The 17,046-nt window shown below is 37.1% G+C and overlaps 1 protein-coding gene across 1 annotated transcript in view; it reads left to right on the top strand.

The window, feature by feature from the left end:
• Positions 1–13,716: 13,716 nt before the first annotated feature.
• The window catches only part of Kl-2 (dynein heavy chain 2, axonemal kl-2), a 30,828-nt gene continuing 27,498 nt past the window's right edge, over positions 13,717–17,046 (top strand). Inside the window, exons 1-5 of the mRNA XM_071797962.1 lie at positions 13,717–13,737; positions 13,881–14,147; positions 14,244–14,358; positions 15,102–15,273; positions 16,284–16,459. Of these exons, the coding sequence (XP_071654063.1) occupies positions 13,717–13,737; positions 13,881–14,147; positions 14,244–14,358; positions 15,102–15,273; positions 16,284–16,459 (751 nt within the window). The remainder of the gene's footprint in view (positions 13,738–13,880; positions 14,148–14,243; positions 14,359–15,101; positions 15,274–16,283; positions 16,460–17,046) is intronic.

The following is a 17,046-nucleotide window of genomic DNA, read 5'->3' as shown; positions in this document are numbered from 1 at the left end:
ATGCCTGAAATTATGTTCTGAATATAAATTTCTTACGAAATTATTTTAAAAAAGGACCCCGCAACGGTCATGGAAAGTTTTGGCTCCCAATCAAATTTAACAATAATGTAGGATAATTTAGTTCATAAAATGTTGATAAAAAGTGTCTATAGGCAAAAAGCCCAAAAATGGACAGTTTCCGAGATATAAGGCATTAAAGAGTGGAAAAATGAGAGTTTCAGGTTTCAGCTAATGGCAGTTTGCAACAGGCTGAATGCCATGCTTTCACTAAAACATTTACTTGATTGCTGAATGAATTATACTTATGCACAGTATGCGTGTTTACATAGTCAAGTCAATGATCAAACCATACATAATATAATGTCATTGCATCGAATGACATGTATGCAACATATACCGGGTGTTTGAGACCACCCGCCCACCCCTTTTCTTTCAAAAACTAAGCATTTTAGAGAAAAACGTTCCAGACAAAAATTGTATGGTTTTGAGGGGAACATAAGATGGTGTCATTGATTTGACTTTGGGTGGCATCGTTAAGGACAGGTCAAGGATACCTTCAATTTCTTAAATGGAACCCCCTATTTTTTTATTGCATATTCTTATAGCTTAGAGCTTTCCAAAACACTATAATTAAGTATTTTTTCATTAAGTACTTTTCGAGTTATAAGGCTTGAAAGTTACAGTATTGTGACATAATATTTTGTTAAGTATTTATAATTCAAATTCCTTACTTTTTATTTTTGCAAACAATATGAATCAATTAATATAAAAAAAACAATTTTCTTAAAGAAAAATTTGTTGTGTAACTGTTTATTGCATATTCATTATTTTCTTAGCTTCTCACGATTCGGGGTGCTTGATTTGCGTGAGTCCTCTTGCCTCTCACGATTCGGGGTGAGCGGCCTATTTCACGCACGCGTTATGCTTTTTCAATAACTATCAATCACGCAATAAAAAATCGGTACTCTTCTAAATTTAAGTCTTTGTCGAAAGTAATTCAATATGTACTTGGTGAATAGACATTCTGTAAGAATGAAACTTAATGCATGAATATGAATGCCTACAGAAATTACACAGCGCGCAATAGTTTATTCCAGGTATTTTAGACACTGTTCTTAACAACGGTACAAGAATTACACTCATTATAAATGGCATTAAAATTGTTCTTCAGCTTTGTAGATTAGTGCGCTATCTACTGTGCCACATTACGCTCTTATACAACAAGTTTTTCTTTAAGAAAATTGTGTTTTCTTTACATTAATTGATTCATATTGTTTGCAAAAATAAAAAGTAAGGAATTTGAATTATAAATACTTAACAAAATATTATGTCACAATAAATTTTACTGTAACTTTCAAATCTTATAACTTAAAAAGTACTTAATGAAAAAATACGTAATTATAGTGTTTTGGAAAGCTCTCGACATAAGCTATAAGAATATGCAATAAAAAATAGGGGGTTCTATTTAAGGGGTTAGTACAGTGTGTTTCAGGATAATTTTCAGGAATTAATTTCTAACAAAATATTTATGAAACACCAGTAATTTTTTTTATTATTTTCTATACACATTGAAGAACGTGTCAAAATTTTGTTGCCTAACTAAATATAAAACTCGTCGAGTTAAGCCGCTTCGCGCATCCCTATGACTTTCGGATGGTGTACATGATTTCGCGAAAACCAGTCGTCTGAAACAAAAATAAAAAATATGCTCATTATCTACATTGTATTGGCTTTCGGCTGACGGAGCATTTTATTTTTTTTCATTTTTGGCGACGAGAAAAAAATTCCTGAATTTTGCCCAATTGCAGTAAAAAATTCAGGAATTTTTTTCTCGTTGCCAAAAATAAAAAAAAATAAAATGCTCCGTCAGCCGAAAGCCAATACAATGTAGCTAATGAGCATATTTTTTATTTTTGTTTCAGACGACTGGTTTTCGCGAAATCATGTACACCATCCGAAAGTCATAGGGATGCGCGAAGCGGCTTAACTCGACGAGTTTTATATTTAGTTAGGCAACAAAATTTTGACACGTTCTTCAATGTGTATAGAAAATAATAAAAAAAAATTACTGGTGTTTCATAAATATTTTGTTAGAAATTAATTCCTGAAAATTATCCTGAAACACACTGTACTAACCCCTTAAGAAACTGAAGATGTCCTTGACCTGTCCTTAACAATGCCACCCAAGGTCAAATCAATGACACCATCTTATGTTCCCCTCAAAACCATACAATTTTTGTCTGGAACGTTTTTCTCTAAAATGCTTAGTTTTTTAAAGAAAAGGGGTGGGCGGGTGGTCTCAGACACCCGGTATAGCAAGCAAGAATCAGTTACTTATTAAATGTTAATTTTTGCAATGTATGAAAAGTACAATATACAGTTATAATCAGGGATGCCGTTCGGAAGACCGGGCAGCACGGCAACATCGGTGGTGGGGATGGCTGGCGACGTACACACTGAAGCGACGAGCGCTCGGCTAGCTTCGGTGTGTACGGCAACATCGGTGGTGGGGATAGCTGGCGGCGAACTTCAGTGTGTACGCCGCCAGCCATCTCCACCACCAATGTTGCCGTGCTGCCCGGTCTTCCGAACGGCATCCCTGATTATAACTGTATATTGTACTTTTCATACATTGCAAAAATTAACATTCAATAAGTAACTGATTCTTGCTTGCTATGTATGTTGCATACATGTCATTCGATGCAATAACATTATATTAGGTATGGTTTGATCATCATTGACTTTACTATGTGAACACGCATACTGTGCATAAGTATAATTCATCCAGCAATCAAGTAAATGTTTTAGTGAAAGCATGGCATTCAGAAACTTTCTTCGTTGTTATGTATGTGACGGGCGGTTTGCCCCTCGACTAATGACTCGAATAGATGGTGACGAGAATGCTGCAAAACTTGAAGTAGCTATTCAGAGAAGAGATTCTTTCAACAGACTTCCTCCCGAAGTAATAAATCTGACAAGGATATGCACAAACTGCAACCAATCGATTCTTCGTGAAATTGCAGCATTGGAGAAAGATCCTGGTTGTCTTAAACTAAATGTCCTGACACAAACTAGGAACAGTACGTGCTTATTTTGCAATAACTCCAATGATATACATCGATTATCAGTAGAGTGCAAAGCTGATGTTTTTATTAAGCAAGGTATTTTTATTCCTGATGGTGTAAGGTCATGTCGGCGACATATGGACATTGAAGGGTTTATATTGCAACCTTTGCTTCTCGGTTTGCAATTTGTCAATAGGCCATACGTTATCAAAGGACCTCAACTTCAGTTATTCTTACAAGGGCTTCGCAAAGTCGCTAACAATATGAAGAGAATTGACGATGAAAATAGTCTGTCAGACGAAGAATTTGAATGTTTTTGTCCTATGTCAAAAGAACAATTTCGAGAGCTGTTTACTTCTTGCGAAGGTGTGCGACGTAATGATGGGTATAGAAATAATATTAGTAAAAAGGATATGTTAGGTTGATGTTTTTATGCAAAATGCGTCAAGGTCTCTCCGATAGTTTTTTAGCTGCCATTTTTCAATACCCCAGTAGGCAAGCAGTGAGTACTTCTATTGCTACGGTCAGGAAGTCTTTAATGTTACATTTCGTACCAGAAAATATCGGATTTGATGCAATTACAAGGGCAAATTACATCGCTAGACATGTGACGGAATTCGCGAATGAATTGTACAATCCGGAACCGAATGTTCCAAGAGTAATTGCAGCTATTGACGGCACCTATTGTTATATCCCAAAATCCAGTAATTTTAAGGCGCTTCGACAGTCGTATTGTGTGCACAAAGAGCGGCATCTAATAAAACCAGTTCTTATAGTTGCACCTGATGGCTACTGGACATTCAAGGTCCATATTTTGCAGACACCCGCAACAACGACGCTGCAATTCTTCAGAGCGAATTTTTAAGAGATGCAGAAAGAATGAGGCACTGGTTTCAGGAAAACGATATAGATAGAGGATACCGAGACGCTACAGAACTGCTTGCTCATTTAGGTGTCACGTGGAAAATGCCAGCTCACCTTCCGCCAGGAGAACGCCAACTTAATACGGAAGACGCTAACGATTCGCGGATCGTTGCAAAGTCGAGATGGATTATAGAAGCTAGACATGGCCACATTAAATCCATATTTAAATTCTTTCAATTAATGATTCCGATACAACATGTTCCGAACTTAGGAGACTTCTATCGAATTGCCGGCGCAATCATTAATAGGTACCACCCTCCGATTCATATGGAATCAGCCAACGTGGAAATGGCTCGGCAATTACTTGAGAAAGCAAGGAAACCAAATGTCGTTCAAGCTCGGGTTGAAGCTGAAAATCTACGGACCAAAAATGCCCAAAGATGGGTTTCCTTAAATACGGAACAACTACAAGACTTTCCACAACTCACTATAGAATATTTAAAAGAACTTACCATTGGAATATATCAAATAAAGCTTGCGCCATCATACGTCCAAGACAAACTGCGAAGGGATGATGAAGAATTTCATCTAGAAATGTTAAGAGATATAGATAGAGTGCCTGAACTGGGTTTTATAAGAGTAAGGATTTTTTCTAGATTTCGAAATGCTACCAAGCATCAGCTTTGGATATCATATCAACCAGCTGATGAAATATGTGAAGAACGCATTTCTATTCGAGGACACTTCTGCACATGTAAGTCTGGAGCTCGAACTCTAGGTACCTGCGCACACATAACCAGTGTGTTATGGTATCTAGGGTATGTGCGTCATGAAGAGAATATTCGATATCCTTCAAACGTGCTGCTTGAAAGCGTTCGTGATGCAGGAAACCGTCATCCACCTGAAAATGTGGATCCATAAAGGATCTAAAATGAGAGCATTGACAGGGCACGCGTATATGCGTCTTATACGAAGACCCTGACACACACACGCACGCACGCACACACATACACAACCAAGGCAGAGAGGGTTTGGAGTTGCTATAAATACTACGGAAGTGACGAATCGTGGGGTACTTGTCTGTGCCTTGGGAACACACACACACACACACACACACACACACACAACAACTTTCTTTTTCTCTTTCTACCTGCGTGTGAGTTTAGTATCAAAAAAGATATGACTTATGATATATTCCTGTTGCAAACTGCCATTAGCTGAAACCTGAAACTCTCATTTTTCCACTCTTTAATGACTTATATCTCGGAAACTGTTCATTTTTGGGCTTTTTGCCTATAGACTTTTTATCAGCATTTTATGAACTAAATTATCCTACATTATTGTTAAATTTGACTGGGAGCCAAAACCCCCCCTGACCGTTGCGGGGTCCTTACGAAATTATTTTACGGCAGATTGTGCAATTTTTAAATATTTCCTGCAAACTCGTGAGCAAGTGCCGCGAGGCACGCTTGCTAGTTTGCAGCAAATTTCTGATAAGTTGTGTCAGGATTTTTCCTGTAAAGTCTACGCAAACGTAAAAATGGCCGAATAACTTCGACGAAAGAAATTCGCGGAGGAAACAGTGTACGTTGCACACCCTCAGGCTACACAAAGCAATTCTTGTGTAACTAAAGTTGGAGAAGTAAGGAGTGTACTTATGGCAGATTCGTGTTACGATATGTCGCTCCGTAACGTGACTGCCACTATGTGCACGTACCTTCTGGGTTAATTCAAAAAGTCTCCAAGAGTTACAACCTCGCTAAATGGGCATTCTCTAAAATAGCGTGTTTGACCTACCTTCTTTTAAAATTTATCAACAACAAAGATTATAAGTTAATATCATTAGATATAAACTATCTGAAACAAAGATAAACCGATAAAAGATAATCAATACATGTTGAGCATTGTACTTTTTCAATAAGCTTAATATATATATAAATTGAAATTGCTAACTCTGTGTGAAAGATTATGTGCAAGTTTAACTTTTAACGCTTAAAAAGCAATCCGTCATAGATTAAATGTTTTTTTTAAATCAATTTTAGTATGTTTGAAATGAGAAAATATAAGTAAATAGAAAATATAAATAAATTTTCTCTCAAATATTCTCACGTGTGTTCAATCATTCTAATTTATTTTATGTAAACTAAATTCTTCGTACACAAAAGCACTAATTACTACAGTATATATTCGCTTGATAGATTGGCATTCATTTATTGTTCCTTTTTTTCACAGAGCCGCGCAGAATGGAAAGATTATTTAATGAAAATCGACACGGTAATTGAGGAAGCTATCAGATTGTGTTTAAAGAATTCTTTGACCATCATGTTTGAAACTCTTCACGGTACCGACACGACAGGACCTTCACCTCTTCTATTAATGCAAGCGGATATTATCGATAACAAAGTATGTTCATAACTATGCATAACACGTATAACATGCCATGCAACAGTATTACGTACATTGTTTAACTATAAAGTTCTTCCGCGCGTGTAGAGTAATAATAAAAAATAATTTTACATTTTTTAATCTGACGGTACGACAAAAATGGTTCAGCTAATTCTTTCGTGGAGATTTATTACAAAGAAAAACACAAGAACACATAAGTATGAGCTCTAAATAGTTTGTTAATTTATCTAGATAAACTTCATGCCGAACCTCTTGGAGATAGCTAGAGTGTTAGGAAGCATTTTGGATATTTTGCTGGAGCCCTTGAAAGATATCTCGCGGCTAGTTAAGAAGTTTAAAATGCTTCCAGATAAGAGTTTTCCCTTTTCGAAGTTGTACAAGGAAGACAAAGAATTAATTGAACTTCAACAGAAAATCAATAATGGTCGTATAAAGCTTTCATATGTCTTCCTCAATGGTTCTATTTTTAATTCCACTTAAAGTGTATTTATCACAATATAATTAATCTTCTAAAATCGTTTTCGATCAGGAATCGGTTTTAATTGGGATAAAATTACCATTTTTATTTAATTTTCTAAGATTCAATGGAAATATCTTGTCACGCTATTAATATGCAATTCCAATTCGATATTAACTTGTCGATTTTGATTCAATATTACTTTTAACTTTATGCCATATTAGTAGAATAAAAATAATATTAATTTATCAATTTTGCAGAAGTAAATTACTGCTTTGTTCAAGTGCAAAATTATATCAAGACCTGGGAACCTTTCAAAGATGTGTGGGAAGTAAACAAAGACTTATACATTCAAAGGTAACGTAAAGAGGGTTGTAATAAAAAAATTACAAAAAGTGGTCTTTCACTTGTAACACTTCAAGAAGTTACAGAAACTATATTATCTGTATTTAATATGTTATTTGATTTATATAAACAACAGCTACAGGTTGCAGCTGTAAAATTTATTTAAAGATAATGTAATTTAATTTCTCGTACTCTTTTAAGGAACAACAAGCAAACAGAGCATTAACAATTTATCTTTACAACATGATTTTAATTTGTGAAATATCTACTCAATATAAGTTTTCACATAAAACTGTTATTGCTTTATTTTGTAAATTAGATACGAGAAGTTGAAACCAACGGCGGCATCTTTTGACGCGGACATAAGTAAATACCTCGATGTGATGAATAGCGTTCAGCTACAGGAAACTATGGCGACAGTGCATTTCCTAGATATAAATTTTGATGGATTGAAAGCCACTATCATCGAACATTGTTCAATCTGGCAGCAGAAGCTCACCGCACTTTTATTACGCATGACCGATGCAATGGTCGACCACGTTTATCATTACATCACTGAAAATTCCACAAAGTTAGTTGCCCGCATGGATTGTTATTCAAAGCAAAAGAAGATTGCGTTCAGGATTGAAAAAAAATGCGATATAGAAAGAGGATTGAGGAAAAAAAACATTTTATATCTCAGAGATTTTTATTCGTATATTTTTAGGTAATAGTTTTTTTTTGCGATGTGATAAAAGGGATTTAAAGTATGTTAAATCACATAAAGTCATTTTTACAGACAATTATTTGAGAGTTACGTAAATTATATTATTAATGAAATTCATATTTAAATACTCGTCATATGAAACTTTTAGAGAGAAAAATACGCACACAAATTTGTTCCGTATCTTCCTTCAATTCAAAAAAATTAACTGATGCAGTTCTCTCTCTCTCTCTCTCTCTCTCTCTCTCTCTCTCTCTGCTCATTACTATGCTGAAAATTCTTTTCTAGAGTGTCCGCGTGATCATCTATTCTGCTCTATTGCATAATTGAATCCTTCAGTTATATTCGTTTTCAGCTCTCGATCGATACTATTAATGTAAATTTCCTCAAACCGAGCGGAACATTGGAGAGGCGTTGCTCGCGAGGCGTTACTCCCATAAATTCTGTCGCAGGGGCCTTTTTGAATTTCGAACTGACTCGTACGTGAATTCATTCGTTTGCAGAATAACGAAGGAACCGACGGATCTCATCAGCATGCAATCCGCGCTGCAATTGTTCGAGAGGCTCACCGCCGAGATTCCGAAAGAGGAGGAAGAGTTTCTCAAGATCCAGGAGCAGTACCAAACTTTGGGTAAACCTCTAAATGTTTCCCCGTGCTAAATAAGGTGGTCGATGCGCCATAAAATCGGCGGAGTTTAAGATCCATGTATTATTGCCCAAGAACCTGCAACAGGATCTACAAGTTTTGTAAACGTATTAGCTGCTTTGCTAAAAACGTGGATTTTAACTTTCAATTTAATTACGAGTGAATTCTGAAGGAACATTAATCTTTTTACTATTATTTACGTAATTATGCATAATTTTTTATAGTATATTATGGACAAACGCTTAATTTATTATATTTCCAGAAAAATACGAAGTGCCGTTGACTTATGACTTCAAGAGAAAATTAAAGGACATCGACCGCTCTTGGACAGCTTACTTGGAGTTACTTGCCACGTGCAAAGTTACTTTGCTTGAAAAAAAGGTACGATATTTCCTTCCCTATAAAAGAAAACTTCTAGAAACTTTGTAATAAAAAATTGAGTCGCGTCGGCGTGGGCGTCAACGCTAACTAAAAAGAAAAATGAGATGTCAATTAATACTTTCCCAATTTTTTGACTTCACAACGACGTTACTTTACTAGAAATTCTATATAATTTTAAAAATTAGCTGTACATAATACAATAAAAACATTCAAATATTTATAAAATTAAAGTTAGTTAATAACAGAAAGCAAAAAAGAGAATGTAAAAATTTCTTGCCGTTTTGCTTATTATTATTTAAAAAAGGGTTATAATTCAACGTTTAATATATTGTGATATATGTTTAGATGTTAGAAATCTCAAATTGTTTACATGTATATACACCCGGTTTCATCCACTACTGAGCATAAGCTTCCTCTAAATCTTTCCATTTTCTTAAAGGTTGTAGTATTTTATTTTTTATGAGAGTCATTAGCTTGCTGCCTAACCCTCGTCAAGCAGGAACAGAGTTCTGTTTTCCTCAGGTTACGAATTTAAAACCTATCTGTGAAAAAAGAGATTGAACCCGAGAGACTCGGAGAATTTCCTACGTATAAATATTCATATAATAACTCAGGTTTCCCTTTTAACTATTAATATTGTCTCAACATAATTGTAGGAAGAATTTAGAGAAATATTGCTGGCTGATGCGACGATGTTCGAAGAAGATATATCCTCCCTGGTGCGCAGATTTAACGATACCGGACCTTTCACATCCGACTGGAATTCAAAAGGTAAATTGGTTTACACGCTCTCATCCGATGTGTAAATCCGCGTTCGTTGTGAGATAAAGTCGAGTCGCTGCATAAATCAACTACCATATCTTTTTAGGCGTTCTCCCTCGACGAGGCAATGTATACCTTGCGTTGAGCAGTATTTTGCAATCTGTAATGCATTTGCGTGACGATGAATTGCATAAAATAATATTCACTATTTTAAATTTTAACATTAGATAAAAATTTACAATTTTTAAATTAAATAAGAAGAAAGTACAAGAAAAAGGGATTAAAACATAAAATGTATAGGATACCGGACAAAAATGTTTTAATAAAAATATTTTACAATTTACTTGTCATAACGAGTTAAAAGTTAAAAAAAAATACACGTTAAAGTAATAATTTGTAATATTATCTACAAATTTCAAAAAATTAAAAAAAAATTTTAACGATTGCCTTTGCTATTGCAGATTGCAAGCGTGCTATTTATTCATAGTATTTTTTTTTGCATCATGTCCAACTGTTTGAAATGAGTTTGTCGATTTCAGATCGGTTTTTTTCACGTGAACTTTGCCTCTATAAACACACGAGCAACCGTTATGGTAATTCGCGTATGGTCGGGCACAAGCGTTAAATGAACTAATGCAGTAACTCGATCGCGAACAAATTAATTGGTTTTACCCAGGCGTATTGTTCATCTATAAGAATATTATCTTTTTTTTATCTATAGTACAGTTATTGTATTATTATGTTGCTGTTACAGACGCTTTAAATTGGTTAGCCGTGTTTAAGAAGGAAATATATTCTTTGAGAGACAGGGAAAGTCTGTTAAAATCACAGCTGACGATTTTTGGCATAAATTACCCGGATTCGAGAGAACTGGCGCAACTCGATAAAGTAAATGTCGCTTGTATATACCATTTTCGTGCACTTTTTCTCGTACTTATTCGACTTCTCGGCGCTTTTCTACTCGCGAAAGGACGTAGCAGTGATCGAATTGGTGTGGCAATTGACGGACGAATGGAACGACGCCTGGGAACGCTACAAAACCGGAAATTTCTGGACGATAGAATTGGAAGAGATGGACACAACCGCTAATCTCCTCCTCCGGAAACTCACGAAACTCAGCAAGGAGCTCAAAGAAAAGAATTGGGATATCGTCGAGAATACCAGGTGCGACCCAGTTGTAATCCAATTTCAAACGCGCGCGCGGCAAATATGTGTCCGTCCTCGTGCATTTTTCACGAAGCGCAAAGTAGTGTTTGCGAGCCATCCTTTAGCCGGATGTCAATTTATCGGTTCGCGAAAACTAGAAAACTAGAAACTGGTCGGCCGCGTATAAACTGGCGCGCCCGTACGATGGATAGCCATTTTTCAAAATGACAGCAAGATGAGAGAGAGAGAGAGAGAGAGAGAGAGAGAGAGATCGTGCGCGGGAACGTAATCGACAATAATTGTTGATAATTGGTCGCAACATCGAATATTGAATATTGTAGCGAGTATAGACCTTTTTGCCGGCTATTTTTTTGTGGCATATGGGCGAGGAATCTAAAAAAAGGCCGTCGATTTGGAAGGTACATATATATGTACCTTCGAATAAACAATTGTCAATAAAAACAATTACGCGCTTTTAGCCTCCTCTTTTTTTTCGTTCATAAGCGGCGACGCATATTCCAGACCAATGCAGTATACCTCGCAAGAAATAACGCAAAGGACAGAATATGCTTAATCCCACGTGTTACACAGCAGCGCTTATTAACCTTTGCACCGCTAAAGCGCACGGGTTACGCGAACTGCCGTGAGCATACTTGTACCACTCCTTTCGACAATACTTTCTAGAACTAACAAAGTGCACGTTTTGTGTAAATGGCTGCGTAATTTCCAGCGGCAAAAATTTTACTTATTTTAGCTAAACAAAGAAAAATAAAAAGGAAACAAAAGAATCCGCTGTTCAGTGTACACAGGAGAAAAAGTATTCTTTACGTGGAAGATCCACAGACTATCCCAGTAAATTTTAAATAAATTTATTTTTTTAAATTTATATTTCAATTATTAACACAAGCTTTTAATATTTTTGCAATTAACATAAGTAAGATTGGTATGTATTATTAACATATAATATTATTACACTACAATTAGATCACAGTTTTTAAATTATGATGAATCTTTTATATTTTTATTTCTTAAATCTGAAAAAAAAATACATAGATATATAACAGATATAATTATTTCTTTTACATAAATTATACTGAAGAGTATAATATTAGATCATTATATTTAGATCAAGGGTCGATAAATTTCGACATACCTTACCGCTAATAACGGTACTGAAGAATCCGGCGATAAAACCGAGACATTGGAAACGAGTCAAAGATACGATCGCTCGAGACTTCGACGAGACATCGGAGGACTTTACCTTAGAAGCGATTATTAGAATGCAAATGCATAATTTTGCGGAGCAGATTAGCGAAATCTCAAACGCGGCCACGATGGAGCTCGCCATTGAAATTGTAGGTCGTCGCTAATGATAAAAGTCGTTATAATATATATTAAAGCAGTATTTTGTAAAATAATCATATACGGATTTAATGTGACAAACATTTCAGGGACTCCAACGTATTAAGGATATTTGGGAAGTAATGCCGATTACAATGATTCCGTACAAAGATAGAGGAATATACAAATTGAAAGCTATAAACGACGTAATTCAGACTTTGGAGGATCATCAGGTGCAACTTTCGTCCATGAAGTCAACGAGGTGCATTACACTTGCTAAAACCAGTTATCGCGTTTACATCTCTAATGACACTAAATTAAGTAGGGTATATTGGATTTTCCCAGGTTCGTAGAACCATTTGCCCGGGAAGTCGAGTACTGGGAGCGGGCACTGTCGACGATCGGCGAAGTTTTGGAAATGGTGTTGGTAGTACAGAGAGGATACATGTATCTCGACAATATATTCACCACCGAGGACATCAGGAAACAACTCCCAAAGGAGACGGACGATTATGACAAAGTGACAAGCGAGTTGGCTGAGCTTACGTCAAGGATGGCTTCTCATGGTTTGGCGTTGCCAGCCACTCATATTCCACGTATGTGTCATTAAAGAGATTTCAAGGAATAATTTGTTCATTATAACATCGTAAAATTTATTTAACTAAATTTTTTAAAAGAACTCGTACGGATTGCGTATTTTTCCGCGTACGCAAAAGTAAAACTTTAATGAGTATACGTAGCGCGGTAATTCTTCAAAGAGAAAAATTTTTATTAAATTTTTATTAAATACTCGTACAAGGATATTTGTCCAATTTAATTATATATATTCAGTAAAAAGTTCAAACAGTCATTATTTAACCGTATTCCACAATTCTGATATCTACAAAAGAATATAATACCAAGTATATGTACATTATTAACTTCGAGTGCCATGTCACTATAGCTGAATAATGTGTAAATTTCCGCAAAAATCCCATTATCTATTTGAGACTGACGGTCTTATTTACCCAATTAAGAATAATTTTACTAAATATTTAAGACATTAAAGTAATAATATAAGTATTATTAAAACATTAAAAAAAAACAACAAAATATTAAAATAATTAAATTTATTAAAATATTAAATAAATATTAAAATAATTAGATTTATTGAATTTAATGCCGAAATCAGCTTGACACTAAAAGTGTAAAAGTCTTTGTCGCATATTTTACAATTCGTATGCATGCTTGAATTAACGCCAAACTTCTCATTATTCTCCATATTATAATTTTGTAACATTTTACGCATACCTTTAAAAATCAATTAAATTATGCATAGCATAGTTAATTTAACAAATATTTAGGAAGTTAATAAAAGCTTGCATTTGGTAAATCAAAAAATGAGAATTTCTTGTTTTAGCATTGTAAACGTTCTCCAACTATTTGAAATTTTAACGCAATATTTTTACAAAAAAGCGTTTACGCTAAGTACATTTGTGGAAGTATAATTTATAAAGAAAGGATTATTTAATCAGGCATTTTATATTTACCGTGCACGATCATTCTGAGTATTGAACTAGAGTTAAAATTAAGCTAGAACCGAGCCTGGGTATTAATGTAAATGGATACGTACAAACCGTCTGTCCGTTTCCAGCGTTAAAAAAACCCACGAGAGAGAGGGAGAGAGAAACTACGGTAAAAGAGGATAAAAGATCGAGCGGCGGCGAGCCGACGCGCGCGTACGCATACCTACTGTAAAATAATGTAAATCTATTCTATTGAAAGCATTTGCATTTTTTCTCCGCTCCCCATCACGCGGCGATCCTGTTAGCTGGCTTGCTGGAAGTCCTGAACAAACTCAACGACAAGTTGGAGGCGTTGCAACTGGCGCTCGAGCAGTACCTGGAAACTAAGCGTCGCGTATTTCCAAGACTTTACTTCGTCTCGAACGACGATATGTTGGAGATTCTGGCCCATTCTAAACGACCGGACCTCATGCAGTCTCACATCAGGAAGCTTTTCGCGAACATCAAGTCCTTGAAGCTCGCCAAGGTATTCACCATCCTCTTACTCTTGTTTTTCTCTTTTTTTTTGCTGCACAAACGCATAGTCCCGAGATCCTTGATATCGCAACTCTTCCGTCCTCAGTCACTGACTGGCAAATATGTAGCTGACGGCATGCACTCGAATGATGAAGAGTACGTCGAGTTTATCGAGCCGGTTCTCTTGGACGGTCAAGTTGAGTATTGGCTGTGCGATCTCGGTGAGTTTGTTTCTTTAACAGCATCCTTAGAAAATAAATAACAAACCGATACGTCATTAAATATCTCACCCCGTATAAAACAAAATGCAGAATATCGAAAGCGACCGGCAATCATTGTCATAATCTTAAAATCCGATTATCTTTCGTGATGCATAGTAGTTACCATTCTGCAAGTGTAGGTGTATTATCTCCATAAATCCTATTTCCCGTTATCTCATCGAAATCTACTCGCGCGAACGCGGGCGCGTATTGAAGAAATATACACGCGTAAATTTATAAGGTCATAAATTACTTTTTACAAAATCGAAAATGGCGTTTCTACCACTTGAAATATGGAAGCGACAAACTTCTTTTGTATGCACGTCGTGGAAAACTAGAAGAAAGATCAGCGACGTGTGAACGCGGACTCATCAAATATTTACAATATCCTGCGGTATGCTCAGCGCGCGGATACCGAGGGGCGTTTACAACGGTTTACATTCGGGTGTTGCGTAAATAAAAGCCAACGCGGGAAAATTGGCCATAATTTATGCTCAATCCCGACGTGGCCCTCGACTCGCCCGTAAATTATCCGGGCCGCGGCAGCGTGCAACTTCGATTTCTGTTTGCGAGAGATAAAAATACGCGAACGAAATAGCGCGAGGGAGAGCGGGAGAGAACGGGGAGGCGGAGGTAGAAGGTGACGGGGTGGGAATTCGCAGCGGGAAGCGTGCGTGAATAAAAACGCGGGGTGGCAATTGCAGAGGCCGCGATGAGAGTGACTCTGCGTGAAGTGTTGAGGCAGTGTCGGACAGCGCTGCGAAAAATGCTTGCGAAACGCGACAGGTGGGTGAAAGAATGGCCGGGCCAGCCGAGCATTACGTCCACTCAAATCCAATGGACGAGCGACTGCACGCGCACCCTGCTGCACTGCAAGTGAGTACCCCAGGGTTGCCTATGAGAAATTTAGCTGCGTTAGTTATGGAACGTGAGGCGGACAGGCGGACCCGTTGGAGCTGACTCGAGCTTGAAGCTGAACCGAGCCGGCCGAAGGCGCAACGCGGCACGGCGCGGCGCGGTGCGGCGCGGCGGCTCGGAAAGGGTGGAAACAGGATAAATGTGAGGGTTGGCTCTGATGAACACCGAGACGAGTTTAGAGAGAACGGGACGGCGAGATGGTGACATGTAAGGGTGAGAAAGGGCTAACCCACACAGAGGTGAAAGGACGGCCGAGAGAGAGAGAGAGAGAGAGAGAGAGAGAGAGAGAGAGAGAGAGAGAGAGAGACAGGAGACACGGCAACTCTAATAAGAGAAATTTTGCATATTCTACGTCTCGTCGTGCGATCCGGCGACGGCACCTCGGGCAGCGCACTTCCTCTCCCTCATTTGCATATACTAGCCGTACCGCGAATAATTTAACCCATACCTACGACCGTATCCCTACCCACCGAATAAAATCCCTCTCGCCCCGGGTCTCTCCGCGTAACGTTCGTGTTACGCGAGGCCCAACGTACCTTTCCTTTGCACGGGCGCCTCGGAAAAAGGACGCTAAAGAGCGCGCGGTGGCGGTGCGGTGGTCGGAAAAATAGGGGCAAGCTGGATGCGTCGGACGGCGCGAGAAACAATATTGCTAAAAGTACATCGCAATGCTGCGTCGTCGTCTTACTCTTATCTCATGTTCTCGTAAAGTTGACACGTAAACTTTACGAGAACATGAGGAACCTTATGTTAATAATTTTGTAAAAACAGGGCGACAATACTCTCGCATTACTTTAGCAATATCTTTGAAAATATTGTACGGATAAAGATAGTCTTTCTCAAGGTCTTCTAGAAATTTTTATAAAGATAAATTGATAAATTATATAAGAGGTAGCGCATCTGCGAACTCGTATGTTAGTCTATGTATTTTACAGACTAATTAGTTTTGTTTGACTTACCCACTTAAGGATGGCAGACTCAAAGAAGCCGTTACGAAAGCTGAGGAAGAAGCAGAATCAGGCGTTAGACAAATACTCAGGAGCTATACGAGGCGATCTGAATAAGCTGGATCGACTAAAGCTCAAGGCGATCGTCGTTATTGAGATACACGCAAGAGATGTCATCGAAAAGATGTACAAACTGAGTGAGTCGTACTCGATTCGTATATGCACTATCTCAACGATTAATTCTTTTTATTTTCATTCAATATTTGTTCGCTACGCGTTTGTTTTGCTAACGTGTATTTAATGTATACACGGATGTAACCAACAAATTACGGACTTTATACGACCATGCGACGCAACCGCATCACGTCCTGGCATTATATCGTTGGCGATATGATGCGCCATAGTGAGGAAACGCCGGCGCATTCCCTCTCGTAAATTTGTATATCGATAGTATCTCGAAAAAGGATGCTGCGAAAAATATACATATGCGACAGCGAGGATTTATTTTTTCGAAGAATATAAAATCTGCAGAAATATGCTTTGAGAATTTCTTGCTTTTCTTGTTTCTCTTCTTATAACACATAATAATTTTTTAATTTTTTACGTGTTCATTATTTTTGGGAATTTCATTATGATAGGAACAATCGATTTACGATTTAAATTGACGTTCAAATTTCCTTTTAAAAAATTACGGCATTCAGAATTAATGCATATATCTTTCTACTCCATCTCGTAAAATAAATTTAAAATAGAAAAAATTAGATTGTTATACCTACCTTCTGTA

Source organism: Temnothorax longispinosus, chromosome 2 (assembly GCF_030848805.1).
Source record: "Temnothorax longispinosus isolate EJ_2023e chromosome 2, Tlon_JGU_v1, whole genome shotgun sequence".
In the NCBI taxonomy this organism is placed as follows: domain Eukaryota; kingdom Metazoa; phylum Arthropoda; class Insecta; order Hymenoptera; family Formicidae; genus Temnothorax; species Temnothorax longispinosus.
The sequence above is the reverse complement of the archived record's forward strand: the minus strand, read 5'-3'. Positions and strand labels throughout refer to the sequence as shown.